The sequence below is a fragment of the Vitis vinifera genome, chromosome 12 (genome assembly GCF_030704535.1).
Source record: "Vitis vinifera cultivar Pinot Noir 40024 chromosome 12, ASM3070453v1".
Lineage (NCBI taxonomy): Eukaryota > Viridiplantae > Streptophyta > Magnoliopsida > Vitales > Vitaceae > Vitis > Vitis vinifera.
The window spans coordinates 1448288-1464255 of NC_081816.1; the positions used below are offsets into that span (position 1 = coordinate 1448288).

Below are 15968 nucleotides of genomic sequence, written 5' to 3' on the forward strand. Positions count from 1 at the left end.
TAATAATAGAAAACATTTTTTAATAAAATAAGTTATAAAAAAATTATAATATTTTTAATTATTTATAAAATATATTTATTTTAATGTAGTTAAAAATATTTTAAATAATTTAAAAGAAAAACTAAAAACTTTTAAAACAAAAGTTGAATGGGTTGAGGCAAGACGAGTATGAGAAATTTGCATACCTGCTCTGCCCATTTAATTTTTTAAATGAGACAAAAATGATAATTATTTTGAATAAATGGGATAAGATTAGGATGAAGGTGATTCGTCTTGAACCTGCTCTATTATTATCTTTAATCTTAATTTGAAAACTTCTATGGGATGTAAGCTTCAATTTGATGTTGCTTGACCATCAACATCGACCAACTTATTTAAGTTGTTAGCCTACATCAATTGAATATTGCCATACATTAAAAGTAACGATACTTGGAAAAACGTCATTATACTGCTAGATTTTCATTTTTATAATGCAATCTCAATTTAACCTTAATCATAAATAATAAAATCCATATGGATTTTTTTCCATGAGCGTTTATATAAAAATTTAGACCACATGCGCGGAGTTTTCAATGCAGCAATATAGTTTCACTGGTGAATGCTTTATAAGGGTTTACCCATAAAACCTAAAACCTAAAAAAAAATAAAAATTCCTCAAAGTGTTTCGTTGAGGGAATGAAGCGGCTACCAAAGTAAAAATGAAGAAAAAGAAGAAGAAGATCGTCATGAAGGTGGCTATCATTTTTCTTATGTTGTTGAGTCAATGATTTAGCACCGAAAATACTCCTAGCCAGGTATGCGCATAAAAATTTTCAGTCACAATGTTTGCTTTTACGGTTTGAGATGTAGAAAGACAAGTTTTTAAGATGGCTACCACTTATTTGACATCATCCCAAAAGGAAATTCTGGATTTTACCCCTTCCTAGCAAAGATTTGGTATGGGTAGATATTAAATCTCATCCTTGATACAAAAATAAATAGGAATCCTATCTTTTCCATTTCATGGTTCATTGTTTCAATAAATTGCAAACAAATTCAAATCAAAAACATTAAAAACATAAATTTAGAAAGATTGGGCATCTTATTTACGCATGATGAATGGAGAGACAAAGATCAATGATGGGAATTGGGTAGAGTGGTGAAAAAGAGTTTCAATATGTAAAAGCATATCTCAATAGACGATGAGATAATTTTTTTTAGTTTATTATTCTTAACCTTTTCATTTGGTGAAATGAATTTGACATGAGAAATAATTAAAGATGATAAGACAATGGTGAATTGGTGAAATGAACTTTACATGTCATATGCCATATGTGCCAAATTTAGAATAGCTTGAGTACGGACTATTAGTAAATTTGCTTCCTATTCTAAGTTCTCCCATATGGAGGCTGGTAATCCACAAGTGTGGGACTTAATTTTGCCTATGGAAGACTTAGTTTTGAATTTATGAGATGACAATCAACAAGTGTGATACTCTTGTGTCCTTTGCCTTGAATCACACCATAGGGCACCCATGGACACCCTTTGTGGCTATTGTTTACCTTTTCTTGAGTCTTTTATTACTTTCGTCCATGTACATCCCTAAAAATTGATAAATTTGGTGAATTCCAAAATTGATTAAATTTTGATTGAAATATTTAGTGTTGCTCTCCATATTTAAACTCTTAAGGTCAAATCTTTAACTTCAAGATTATAGGTTAGTTTTTTTATTACTTGGAACCTAGGTCATGGCAAGAACCACATTGATTGTCAAACTAGTTGACTTTAAGAAAGTCTTGCAAGCTTTGGAGGGGGGATAAGCTGATTTAGTGAGGTTGGAGAAGAACAAGTCGTTAATGGTCATTGCACATATTGTGGGATTATGTGTCTTGGATTGAGAAAAGAAGATGTGTAGTTCTGTATTGTCATTGTGAAGAGGTGAATTGAATCAAACATTAGAATTTTGTTTTATTCTTTTTCTCTAATTTTCTATTTCTTAGCTAAGAGATTCTAAGTAAAGAAAAGAAAAATATGCAATTGATATGAAGATTTGCATGAGAAAAACAAAGTTATCCTCTCATTAACAATACTATTTTGAATATTTGGATACATAACAAGAATTGAATAAACATAAAGTTACAAGTATTGAGATGACAATCAAAATGTGTGAAACTCTCATGTCCTTTGCCTTGAATCACACCATAGGACACTCATGGACACCCTTTGTGGCTATTGTTTACCTTTTCTTAGGTTTTTCATTGCTTTTATTCATGTACATTCCTAAAAAGTGACAAATTTGGTGAATTCTAAAATTGATTAAATTTTGATTGAAATATTGAGTGCTAGTCTCAAGATTTAAACTCTTAAGATCAAATCTTTTAACTTCAAGATTGTAGATCAATTGGGCTTTTTATTATTTGAAACCTAGGTCATGACAAAAGCCACGTTGATTGTCAAGCTAGTTGACTTTAAGAAAGTCTTGCAAGCTTTAGAGGGAGGGTAAGTTGATTTAGTGCAATTAGAGAAGAACAAGTCATAAGTAATCATTGAGCATACTATGGGATTATGTCTCATGTATTGAGAAAGGAAGATGTATAGTTCTACATCGCCATTTGTGAAGAAGTGAATTAAATCAAATATTAAAATTTTATGTTATTCTTTTCCTCTAATTTTCTATTTCATAGCTAAAAGAATATTCTATGTAAAGAAAAGAAAAGAAAAACAAGCAATTCATATGAAGATTTGTATGATATCATGAAGTTATCCTCTCAGTAAAAACACTATTTTGAATATTTGAATATATAACAAGTATTGAATAAACATAAATTTACTATTTTTGGCTATTAATATTTTCATTAAATCCAAATTGTGCATATTTTCTATAGCTAAAACTTAAAACCATATTTTATAATTCATATGAGAAAGGACTAGAGGAGTGCTTCTGAATCTTTGTCCTAGATTCTTTAGAGTTAGGTGATTTTTGGCCATAGGTTTATACTAAAGTTCAACCTTATAACTACTCATGATTTACCTTGATTTCATCATTTTAGTTCTTTTTGATTCACCTTCTTTTAGAGATTTTGTTGATGTAATTGTAGGATATTTTCCTTGTGACATGATAATAGGTAATTTTCCTTCTTTCCTTCCATAGTTCTTGCTCTTATAAATATATGCACAAAGCAAACGTCAATATAGGAAAATTGTTTCCAAGATAATTTTTTTCCTTAAGCTTTTATCTTTGATTATGACTTCGTTACAGACAACCTCATCTTCTATTATGACTTAAGTTTTTTCTATTAAGTAATATCACTAATTATACTTCAACCAGATTAAATGAAACTAATTATCTCTAATGATGGTGAAGTGGGTTTGTTCCTATTCTTGTAGACAATGATATCTATGGATATGTCAATTTACATTGCTTTATTTCTTTTTCATGTAACAGTTGTATCTAACTTGATGTTATTCTTACAGTGATGTCCTCTAGAGGTGGTAGGACTTTTGTGAATCAAGCTCTAATTGATGGGAATGTTGGTTTCTTGAGAAATCAATTTCTATCAGCCAACTCATGGAGGAGTGAAAGTCTGAGTCGAGGGTAGAGTGCCCAGGACCAGGATATCTGAAGAATTAAGATAAGAGAGGGGCACTAAGGAAAGAACTGCCATGGAATTGACTTCCATGGATACAATCCAAAAGGGAAGAATTAGCAAGTCACAGATATGGATGTTGGTAGAGGTAATAAGACAATTGAATAAATTGTTGTAACTGAACACCTGAGAATGAAAGTTGACCGAAAACAAGGATGCAACAACAAAAAGAGAGCAAGAACGAAAGTTGACTAAAAACAAGGATGCAACAATAAAAAGAGAGCAGAATGTGATAAATAAAGAAAATACCAGTTACAAAAGGAAAACTTGAACACTCTCCTTCCAAAGGTAAAAGTTCCTATAGAAGGCAAATCACTTGTTTTTAGCATATCAAAGCTCTAATGGAAGACAATTTGTTTGTCTATAGAGGATATCAAAATTATAGTTTCAACTACATTATGGAAGAAGGAACATATGTATAGTATGAGATATACAATTAAAAATGCATTCAATGTTGTATCATGAAAGTTTCTGCAGAGATCAATAGAGTTTTAACTTCCAAAGCAAGATTCACGAAGTGGATTTTATTACAAAGAGAAGCAAAGAAAATCTCGTAAGAAAAATTACAAACTGGCATTCTCTAAACTTTAAAATTATCTCAGTCTAATTTCTCTAATTCTCCATCTAATATCTATCTCTCTATATCTCCTAAATAACTAGATAGCGAGCTATTTATAGGCACTTTATCAGTTTCTAGCTCAATTATAGCTTGTCACGTACACAATATAATAAAATCTAGTAAGTAAATCTTCGCATACTTCCTCAATAAATGTTTTCTTTCATGGCCTTATTATGATTATTTGCTTTGCAAGGAATAGCTTCAACCCATTTCAACACATAATCCACTACCATAAGAATATAGTGAAAACTAGAGGAAGGTGGAAAAGATCCCATAAAATCAACACTTCAACAGTAAAAAACTTCCACCACACAAATGTTGTGTAGTGGCATTGATTATCTCTTACTTCACTTTTTCCTAGGTGTTGGCATTTTTCACATCTCTTGTACGTTACTCGCAAGTATTCTTCATAAGAGTGTTCTAGTAGAAACCTGACTATAGTACCTAGGTGTTAGTTTTCTTGGAAGCTAAATGTTATCTACACACATCATCATGACACATTTTCAACATGCTTTCTCTTTCTTCTTCTGGAATGCATCTTCTTATAATCTGATCATGACAATACTTAAATAACAAATGTTCTTCCCACTTGTTATTCTTGGACAAAAGGAATCTTCTATCTTCAGCGGTCTAATTAGTAGGAAGTTGACCAATTACTAGGTAATTGACTATGTCAGCATACTAAGATATTTTCCTTTTGATGGAGAAAGCTTCATCAGGAAAGTTTTCATTAGATTCTTCTCCTTTAAACTTAGTCACAATTCTAGATAAGTGGTCAGCTACCATATTTTCTACTCCTTTCTTTTCTTTGATTTCCAATTAAAATTCTTGTAAGACTAGTATCCAACAAATTAATCTGTCTTTCGCTTCCTTTTATATATTAAAAGATACTTCAAAGCAGAGTGGTCTGTAAATATCATAATTTTGGTTCCAACAAGGTAAGTTCTGAATTTGTCTAGTGCATACGCTACTACTAACAACTCATTTTTCTATGATCATATAGTTTTTTTGTGCATTGTTTAGCATCTTGCTGGCATAGTGGATGACATTGCTTATTCTCTCGACAACTGTGAGTACATAGCCACTGGTGTTGCAAATAAGTTCAAATGGCAAATTCCAATTGGGGAGTTCTTACCACTAGTGCAGATACAAGTTTCTCCTTGTAACTTTTCAAATACAAGCTAGCATCTCTTTGTCTATAGAAATTCAGTGTCTTTCAATAGTAAATTGCACAATGGTTGAACGATTTTTGAGAAATATTAGATAAATCACCTGTAGAACCTTGCATGCATGGCTTAAGAATTAGTGTACTTTTCTAACTATAGTAGGACTTAGCAGTTTAGAGATCAATTTAACTTTAGCTTCGTCAGCCTTTATACCTCTCTCTAGTATTACATGGCCTAGGACTATCCCTTGCTTGACCATGAAGTGACACTTTTCCTAGTTCAGCACAAAACCTTTCTCAATACATTTCTTCAGTACTTTTTACATGTTTTCCAATCAAGCTATAAATAAGGGTCCATAAACTATGATATCATCCATAAATACTTCCATCTCCTTTTATAAGAATATTGAAAAAATGGTCACCATGCATCCTTGAAATGTCTCAAGAGTATTGCATAATCCAAATGACATTCATCTATAAAGCATACCTGTCAAATGGATTAGTAAATGTTGTCATCTCTTAGTCTTCTGATGCAATTGGTATTGAAAATACCCTGAATACTCATCCAAGAAATAATAATAGGATCGGAGTAGCCTACAACTTTCTCCAAGGTTTGGTCCAAAACAGCAACAGAAAATGATCCTTCCTTGTTACTGCATTTAGCTTGCCGTAATCAATACACACCCACCAACTTGTAGTAAGTCTAGTAGGTACCTCCTCTCCTCTACCATTCTTGATACCCTTATGCCGCTCTTTCTAGGAACCACTTCCCAAGTATTGTCAAAGATGGAGTAAATGATTCCAACATCCAACAGTTTAATTACTTTTGCTCTTATTAGATCTTGCATTGGGGGGTTAAGCCATTACTATAGTTGGAGAATGGGTTTTTTATCCTCCTCCAAGAATAGTGATGGGTGCAGAGATTGGGGTTGATTCTTTTTTAAGTCCTCAAGAAATCCTCTTATCACATTTTTGAATTGTTTTAGTACTTGAATGAGCTTTTGCTTTTTAGTTAGATCAAGAGATGTGACTATAATAACTTAATAATCCTCTCCTTCTCCAAGGTAGATAAACTTGAGTCCTTCAAGTATTGGTCTTTTCTTTTTCTTTCTTTTTCATTTTCAACTTTTTCTACTGTACGTGAATATTTCTTCTTCCTATTTCCACAGTTTTATTACTTTATCTTTTGTTTGGTATGCAATGGATATATCATCCAACCCTTTGTAGTTTGTGATCAACTGATATTCTATCAAGTTGTCCACAGGTTCTTGAATTAACGTTTCCATCAAGCATATTTTTGTTGGCTCTTCTACTTCTATCTACAACACAGGGCTTTTTGTTAGCAGGAACACATTGGTTTCCAAGGTCATGACTCCAAAGGTTAGCTTCATTATCCCATATCTGTAATTAATCAAGGCATTATCAATAGCCAAAAACAGTTTACCCAGAATTACTGGTATTGAATTTGAATTCCTCTTTGGCTACTCAATATCAAGTACTATAAAATTAGCATGGTGTTATAACCTATCCACCTAAATTAGGGTGTCTTCTACCACTCCCTTCAGTATTTTTACTATTGTGTCAACCAAATATAATGTGGTTACCAAGCTTTTGATATGGTGAAAATGGAATCAAATTGACATTTGCTCCCTAGTCAAGCAATGATCTTTTAATTATTACTTCTACTATGGATATTGTTATAGTAAGATAGCCAGAATCCTTAAATTTGATTGGGGTTTTGCATTGAATAATTGCACTAACCTACCCTGTTAAGAACACTTTCTTGTCAATAACCATTTCTCTTTTCACTATGCATAGGGCTTTTTTAGGAATTTTACATAGATTAGTACTTGACATACCATATCTAGAAGAGGTATGCTGAGTTTAACTTGGTAGAGTACATCAAACATGCACTTTAGTATATTGGTCATCTTCATTTCTTAGAGCTTGAGGAAATAGGTTCCTCCTTAGACCTTGGGTGATCCAAAAGACATGTGATTAGGAAGACTATGACGATAATAATTCATTTAATGGAATTTGACATATACTCTTTAGAGCTATAATATGTCAATTGATCACATAACAGATACATTAATAACTAAAGGATTGAAGAAATAATTTTGATAAGTTGATAGCATTACTTTATTGGATTATAAACACTAGGTCATGGGGGGTTCACATGCAGTGGATAGTAAGTCATGAACTTAAGCTTCGCCCCATTGTAATTTCATAAGATATTGGAGTACAGTTGATTCTCTATAGTAAAGTGTTGAATTAACTTCAAAATTGAATCATAAGGGAGTTGGTATTTTTCTATGAGTTTGAGTGGTCCCCAATCAAGCTCTTAATTTATGGTGGCATGTTTTATTTAAGGGATTTGGTTTTTGGTTCGCAAGTGTGCATAATGGCATTTTGGTAAAAGCGCAAGATTGCATTAGATCTCATGGATTATATTTTTAAAGTAGGCTAATTAATATTAAAGTCCAATAGAGCTAATCAATTAATTGAGACCTAGGTGGGTTAGATTAAGTGACCTAAGCCCAATTTGGGTTCAAGTCACTTAAGCTAATAAGGGGCCTATATAAACCTCCAACCCACAAAAAGCCCTATATAAACCTTTATAAGGGTTTAAGGTTTAGATTTTTGCCACTTTTTCTCCATAAGAGTTTTCCGAAGAGAAGTCTTGGCCACCCTCAAGTTCTCTTTCATGCTTAGATTCGCGTAAGGAGAGGTTGGGTGGAAGAACACCATGTAGACAAGTTCTACTCAATATCTTCATTGGCTTGGTTTTTATGTCATTTTTTATAATTTTTCTCAACATTTTCATAAATTTTGATTAATTTTTCGTATGATCGATATTTTATGTTAGGATATCCATCGATATTTTTCAATATATTTCAATATATACATCAAATTGAGTTATCAATATATTCATAAAAACCGATATTTGTACCTTATAAGTGCCTTAAAGTTGAAACCATGGGGCAATTTGTGTCCCAAAAGGACACTTCTCGAGCGATATGACGGGTCCTCTAATACTTGTTCTATTCTAAATCCACCACTAAGGCTATCATTTACACTACAGATTTTTTTTTTTTTTTTCTCTTTTAATTAATTTCTTTTAAGCCCTTGATTTTCCTGCCTTGGCCATGCACCTTCAATCCAAAGAACTGACTGAGACACACTGAAAAGATGCATGTTAAACCTCATTACTAGGACATTACAATGAATTTGACCAAAAACATAGAATAATCACTTAACCAGCTAGGTTCTAAATAACATCCACAAACCTGTTACGGAATGCAAATTGGAGTGAATTTTAACAAAGAAGCATAAGCGAAAGAACACCATATGGGTCTTGCAGACTAGAATAATTGAACTTTAATTTTACTTCCAAGTGAGATACAACTCGATCCTTGTTTAGTTGTCTTGAAATTAAGCTGATGAATAGGAAAATAGCATAATTCAACACATCATATGTAGGATGTGTCTTACCCAGAAAAAAGGAAAAAGGAAAAAATCTTTGAGTTTGTTAATGTAGGACATGAATTCCCAAGTTGCATATTGGTCTCCATGGCTCAATTTGATTGTCCAAATTTCAAATGACTATGGCATCCAACTCAGCAAGATTTGTTTTTGTGATACTTGTCGTTTTCTTCATGTAACGTTTCTCTTGGTTTCTAACAAAGCCATCATCAATTAGTGGCTAAACCAGTAAGGAATGGACCCACTTGGCTTTGGACAGCCTACATGGCGGTGGAACCTATCTTTTTCAGGCTTATGTCCAATTTGAGCCCAAATACTAACAACTTCAAAGGAAGCTAATGATCGGGTACCAAAAAAAACATTATGTTCATATACTAAGAGTGTGTTTGACAGTAATTATAAAAATGGTTTATAACATCTTTAATACTTGAAAGATAAAAAATTTCAAGTGTTAAAAAAACTAAAAACACTTTTTAGACTCACTACCAAACGAATTTTAAGCATTTAAATCAATTTTATTGTAGAACTCGGCCGATCATAAAGATAATTATACACTCAGACAGACAGGAAAATACATCGGACAGAATACAGAGGACATTATTCTAAAATACATAACCAAGACAGGAAATTACATCAGCCAAAACATAGAGGACATTGTTCTAAGATATACCTAATCCAGTGAAGGATATTATTAATCCATGATTTTCCTAATCTACAAGGGAATTGAATCACTCCAAGAGGGGCCATCTAGAGCTGAAGACCTTCTTCCAGGATGGTCTATTACTGATATCATCCCACCATGCCTTCACGTGTTTCCTCTCCTCAATCAAATACATCTTCCCCATATCAGCCAAGTACTTTGTGAATGGAAGGTGGCTAAGATCAGCAAGGCTAAAGAAATCCCCAGCCAGGTACTTGCTCTTGGACAGCCTCTCTTCATAGATGTCCAACACCTTTGCAAGCTTCTTTTCACTCTCTTCGATCACTTTCGCATCTGGGGGAATACCCCGTTTGCGGCCAAACAGAATTTCAATGACTAAATTGTCAATTGCTGGGTGGTAACTTTGTGCTTCAACCTCCAGCCATTGTTCCACCACTCCCCTCTCCTCTATTGTCTTCCCCAGTAAATCAGTTCCTTGAGACTTGTACTTCTCAGCATAGTACCTCATGATTGCACGAGATTCTGAAATTCAAATCATACTCATTCATCAAGAACCCAAAGGGCCTGTTTGGTAAAACAAATAAATTGTTTTCAGCAATTCATGGGGTTCTAAGCTTTACTGAAAAGATCAACTTTGAGACTAACACATCATAAATCACTTAAAGAGTGAAAAAGAGCATTCTAATCTTAAGTGGAAATGTTGTCTTTATAAGAAAGGCATTTCTGTATATGGAATACTACTATAGAAATTCTGTGATAGAAATTTATTAGAAGTGAGATCACTGAAAATTACCAAATAAGGTATAGTCTCCATCTTGAATGACAGGAACAACTCCAAAAGGCTGCATTTGATGAGAGAAAGAAGCATAAATTATCAACAATATGTACAACAAATCAAGAAATTGTGATACTTCAATCATTAAGCCTTTGTTTGGCTCTCAACAACTGCTGCAAAAAAAAAAAATGAAAGGAAATTTAATGAAGTTCGAGTTTGAACTCCATCAATTCCTTCTCTGTTGATCTTATTTCTACTTAAAAGCTTTTCGAAATCATCAGCTTTTTCACTAACACCACAAATCGAAATCGTCTCGTTTCTTATGTTGTTCCTGAGCTCAAAACAAAGCTTTAAACGACAAGAAGAAATTAGAACCTGCAACTTCAGGAATTCTGGATCCTTATTCTGTCCTTTGATGATATCAATGGGGAGAGTCTCGAATTCGACCTCCTTCTCAATGAGGCAAACAAGCACGCGCTTTGCAGAAGCAAAATCTGGGCCATACACCTTCACCACCATTGTTGTTATCTTGATTTATCTCTCAAAGATCTAGTAAAAACAACGACCGGCGTTTGGGTAGAGGGGTTGATCTTGAGGCCTTACATGTAGTGGTTTTTCAAAGTCCAAGAGATTCGAGATCATGCACCTTCTGCGTAAAAAATGGGCACATACAGTCAGATATTTGAGCAGCTTATCATTAAAAAGGGAAGATGAAGATTAAAAAAATAGCAGATATTCTCCAATGCGACTTCATGGATAAGAAGAGAAGGAAGGAAATCGTAGTTTGACTACTTCTTTAAACTTTTGAAATAGATTCTAATACTCACATTTTTAATTAGAGATTAGAAAAGTTTTTCTCATAAAATTATCAGTACAATGATGAAAATGAATGATAAAGATATCCACTTTGGAAAGATTTTTGAAAAATTGGTCAAAAATCAAAGAGATTATAAAAGTTTTTCTCATAAAATTATCAATTCAATGATGAAAATGAATGATAAAGATATCCACTTTGGAAATTTTTTTGAAAAGTTGGTAAAAAATCAAAGAGATTAGAAAAGTTTTTCTCATAAAATTATCAATTCAATGATGAAAATGAATGATAAAGATATCCACTTTGGAAAAATTTTTGAAAAGTTGATCAAAAATCAATAATTAAAATTTTTTATTTCGTTAGATTTGAAGAGTGGAAATTTTTTTGGAATTAAATATAGATTTGGAAAAAAAAATTAGAAATCAGATGATTGAGATTTGATTTTAAACATTAAGTATATTGTAAAAATTAATAAAATTATTATTAGGTAATTATTGTAAAACCTTAGTGAGAAAAATTAGTTGAAATTTATATAATGTGGAATTGCTATAATGAATTGTTAGAAATTGAATTTAAAATTATAACAAATAAATTTAGTTTTAATTGGAATTAATAATTTTGATTTTGAGGATTAATTAAATTGGTAAAAATACAAGTATATGATTTAATGTTATTAGAAATTAAATTTTATTGAGACATAAGATATTTAATTTAGAAAAAAAAATATAATATAATAAAATTTTAATTTTTGGGAATTGAAATATGTTTAGGGGCATGTATAAAAAAAATAATATGGAGGAGTTGTGAAATAATAATAATACTAGGCTTATAAAAAATTTTAGAAAAGAATATGCCACTGTCTGTAAAAAAAAAAATATTAAAAGTGGCGGAAAGCCTTGGTCAAAAAATTTAGGGAATAAAGGTTAAAAGAGAGAGAGAGAGAGAGAGAGAGTGGAAAGTGGCATGAAAGCCACTGCCTATAAAAAAAAGTAAGCCACCTCCTAATATTAAACTGGTGGAAATTCAATGAAAATTATGTTAAGAGTCAAATTTAGTAATTATTTATTGGTGGCACACTTCATGTGAATTAAAAAAATATTTGTGTGAAGATTTAGAATTATTTTGATTGTATTTAAAAGATGAAATTAAAATTTATTAGTGATATATTAGTGTTAAGAATAATGGAGATTATTGATTGAAAATTTTGAGTATTGTTATATGTCTAAACTACTTGTTTTATAGTATTATTATTTGAGTTGGGTTCATTCTACATCCATGGTTGTTTGGAAAAGAAAAGTAAAGAAATCATGATATGAAATAAAAATGAAAATTAAAAGACCCTAAATAAGGCAAAAATGAAAAGGTTAAAAATAAGAAATGGAAGAACCCAACGAATACGAATTAAAAATCAAGTGAAATCTTTAGCGTGATTGAGAATTAAAAGACATCGAAAAGGGTAAAATTAAAATAAATTTTTTTAAAAATGGTAGATTTTCAAGAAGGACGAATTAAATATAGAATGAGATCTCTAGTGTGTAAGCATTTGGATCATGTTTGCTTCTAGATAAAGAATTTATATAAACTAATTAAATGACATCAAATGTATGTTTGAATATATTATTAAAAAATGATTTATTTATTTTGTATAGGAAAATTAGAAATATTTGTTATGATATGCATGATTAAAGAAAGAAATGTGATAATGTAGATTGATGTAATTTTGTATGATTGAGTTTCATTTAATGTATATAATGAATAAAATATTATTATATTTTGGTATTTTATGATATTATATTCACCTAGAATTGTTAACCTGTTCGTGTGCAAAACATCTAGTTAAGCAACATGGGAATACTCACCTCTTTCTCTTTAAAATTTTAAAGATGTCAATGTAGTTTATGAGAATCACAAGAAAACAAGGAAGAATTTCAATAAGTCCCATGAAGTCAAGGAACAACCTCAATAATTGTTTTAAATTTCTATTAATTTTTTTGGTATGTACTACTTTGAGTTATATGGATTATAGTAACCTAACATATATATTTTAAATATTTTATTCGAAAAGAAAATCATGTACTAAATCCTAATTCAATAAAATTAAATGAAACTAGATATCAATTTATTTTAGAAAAATCATATTATGAGGTTGATTGTCAACTTGGATAAGAGTAACCTCTAAGCTCACACTTTCGATCTAGGTCATGAGTTTGGCTCTAGATTAGTAGGAATTCAACAGTGACATATGCCTTGAGGAACCCACTTGAGAAATTTGGTTTCTTGAAAGGTAACAAATGAAGTGGTTAAGCTAGCAATAAGGGAAGAGAGACTTGTTTTGGGAATTTCTTCAAATTCCATACTGTTCTCTCCCTTTCTGTTTGACATTTAAGAGTATGATGTGTTAATCTATCTTCATACTCTTCCATCTAAAGAGCAGACTGGGTTGATTTTGATCCATTCTACGTTCATCCCTTTCTTTAAAGGTGACCCACACCTTAAGATTTTTGGTACAATGTCCTACACTTGAAAAATACCAAGCTCCAAATGGAGAAAGAACACCCATAAGCATTCAAATTGTTATTCTTACAAAACCATGGACATAAATCCTCAAGAGGACAACAAACAAGATAGGAGAAAGAGAGCAGCCAGCCCTAGACATGGAGGACATTATTTGAAAATGTAAATGGAGAAAGAACACCCATAAGCATTCAAATTGTTATTCTTACAAAACCATGGACATAAATCCTCAAGAGGACATCAAACAAGATAGGAGAAAGAGAGCAGCCAGCCCTAGACTTGTAGGGCATTATTCCAAGATTGGGGCAGGGTAGAGCTCAAGGACCTTTTTCCAAGATGGCCTGCTACTAATATCATCCCACCATGCACTCACATGCTCTCTCTCCTTAATCAAATACATCTTGCCCATAGCACCCAAGTAGTTAGTGAAAGGAATGTGGCTGAGATCAGCAAGGCTAAAGAAGTCCCCAGCCAAGTACTTGCTCTTAGACAGCCTCTCCTCGTAAATGTCCAACACTTTCCCAAGATTTTTCTCACTCTCTTCAATCACTTTTGCATCTGCAGGAAACCCCATCTTGTCACTGAACAGAACGTGAAGAACTAAATTGTATATTGGTGGGTGGTAGTTTTGTGCTTCAACCTCTAGCCACTGCTCCACAGTACCCCTTTCCTCTATTGTCTTCCCAAGCAAATCAGTTCCTTGAGACTTGTACTTCTCTGCATAGTACCTTATGATAGCTCTTGATTCTGCAAATCAAATTAAGAGCCATCCATCAATGGTTTATTTTTCTGATTTTAGTTACATAATATGAAGAAATTTTGCAATCCTTGACATAATTTTTCCTAGAAAATTTCCAACCAAAGAAAACAAACCTAAATACGAAAGGATCACAAAAATTTTACAAAGGGATTTACCATATAAAGTATAATCTCCATCTTGAATGACAGGAACCACTCCAAAAGGCTGCAGTTCATCAGAGAAAAGCAATGGAAACTATAAGCAGATCCTCTGATAGATATAGTTGAATTTGAAACATCAAGGGTGATCCAAAAAAGGGTTGTAAGTTTAATTTTGAAAAACTCCTCTTCATCTTCTCTCAATTTATAATCCTACCTTTTAAAACCAGAAAATGGGCAGTATCAAGAAATTCAGCTTTCTGGGTAACTTTAAAATCAAAATTCCTCCTTTTTCTTGTTCTTTTTCCAAAGACTTTACTGAGAATCAAACAGACCCTGATCCAAAATAAAAAATTCCGAAAAAAAAAAAAAAAAAAATACCTGTAACTTGAGGTATTCAGGATCCTTGTGCTCTCCTTTGATGATATCAACTGGGACAGTCTCAAACTCAATCTCCTTCTCAACAAGGCAAATAAGGACACGCTTTGGACAAGCAAAGGCTGGGCCATACACCTTCACCACCATTTTTTTTTCTTCTTCGTTTTTTTTCAGGGCAACCAAACAGCTTTAATAACTGAATACTAATAGCCCTTGAAGAGAGCCGTGAATAAATTTATCACTCCATCTTTCTCCTTTTCATTTTTTCAAACTAGTACATAACCGCACCTTTAAAATGTGATTATATTTGATATTTTCTTTAAAGCATTATAAATAATTTTTCAAAGTTTTAAAGGCAAAAGATGACGTTTTATCATCTTTTTTTTCTTCAAAAGTTTTGCAATATTTGGTTTCGAAAGTATTAAGAAAAAAAAAACGAAAATTGGTTTTCTTATGTTTTATTTTACCGTAAAAAAAATATAATTAAAATTAATTAAAATTTTATGCATTTTAAAATTATTTAACATTTATATAATAAAAAAATAAGTTAAATGAGTTTGAAAAAACCATATAAAATAATTTTTAAAATTTAAATCTATTTTTTATTTTCATTTACTCTTTTTTTTTCCTTTTATATTTTATTTTTATTTTTATTTTCTCATATTTTTTCTTGAATTTTTTGAGAGCCAAACATACCCTTTATGTTTTAGGTTTTCAAGAGTATTGTCAAACAAATATTAACACCCTATTTGATAACTATTTTTTAAAATTGTTCTTTAATATTTTATAAAATAAAAATCTTTTTGGAACCTAAAATAATTTTAACATGTTTTTTTAATAATTTTTATGTTTAAAGCTTTATTTTTAATCATTATACATGTTTGTTTAAAACAAATGAAAATAACTAAAAATAACTAAAAGATGTGCAAAAAATAGATTTTTGATTGTCAAATATGTTTTTCAATTTTTTTTCTAAGAAATAAAAAATTATTCTCGAAAACAATGGTAAAACAAACCCTAAACCATTGAGCCT

The 15968-nt window shown here is 31.5% G+C and overlaps 2 protein-coding genes across 2 annotated transcripts; both read right to left on the bottom strand.

The window, feature by feature from the left end:
- Positions 1–9624: 9624 nt before the first annotated feature.
- GST3 (glutathione S-transferase 3) lies at positions 9625–10851 on the bottom strand. The gene is made up of 3 exons (NM_001281054.1): positions 10708–10851; positions 10351–10399; positions 9625–10079 (listed from the first exon to the last, which is right to left on the bottom strand). Exons 1-3 carry the CDS (start codon positions 10849–10851, stop codon positions 9625–9627), a joined length of 648 nt encoding a protein of 215 aa, NP_001267983.1.
- A 2837-nt stretch (positions 10852–13688) lies between these two features.
- LOC100233043 (glutathione S-transferase F9) lies at positions 13689–15273 on the bottom strand. The gene is made up of 3 exons (XM_002283173.4): positions 14939–15273; positions 14576–14624; positions 13689–14407 (listed from the first exon to the last, which is right to left on the bottom strand). Exons 1-3 carry the CDS (start codon positions 15080–15082, stop codon positions 13950–13952), a joined length of 651 nt encoding a protein of 216 aa, XP_002283209.1. The 5' UTR covers positions 15083–15273; the 3' UTR covers positions 13689–13949.
- Between the last annotated feature and the right edge of the window lie 695 nt (positions 15274–15968).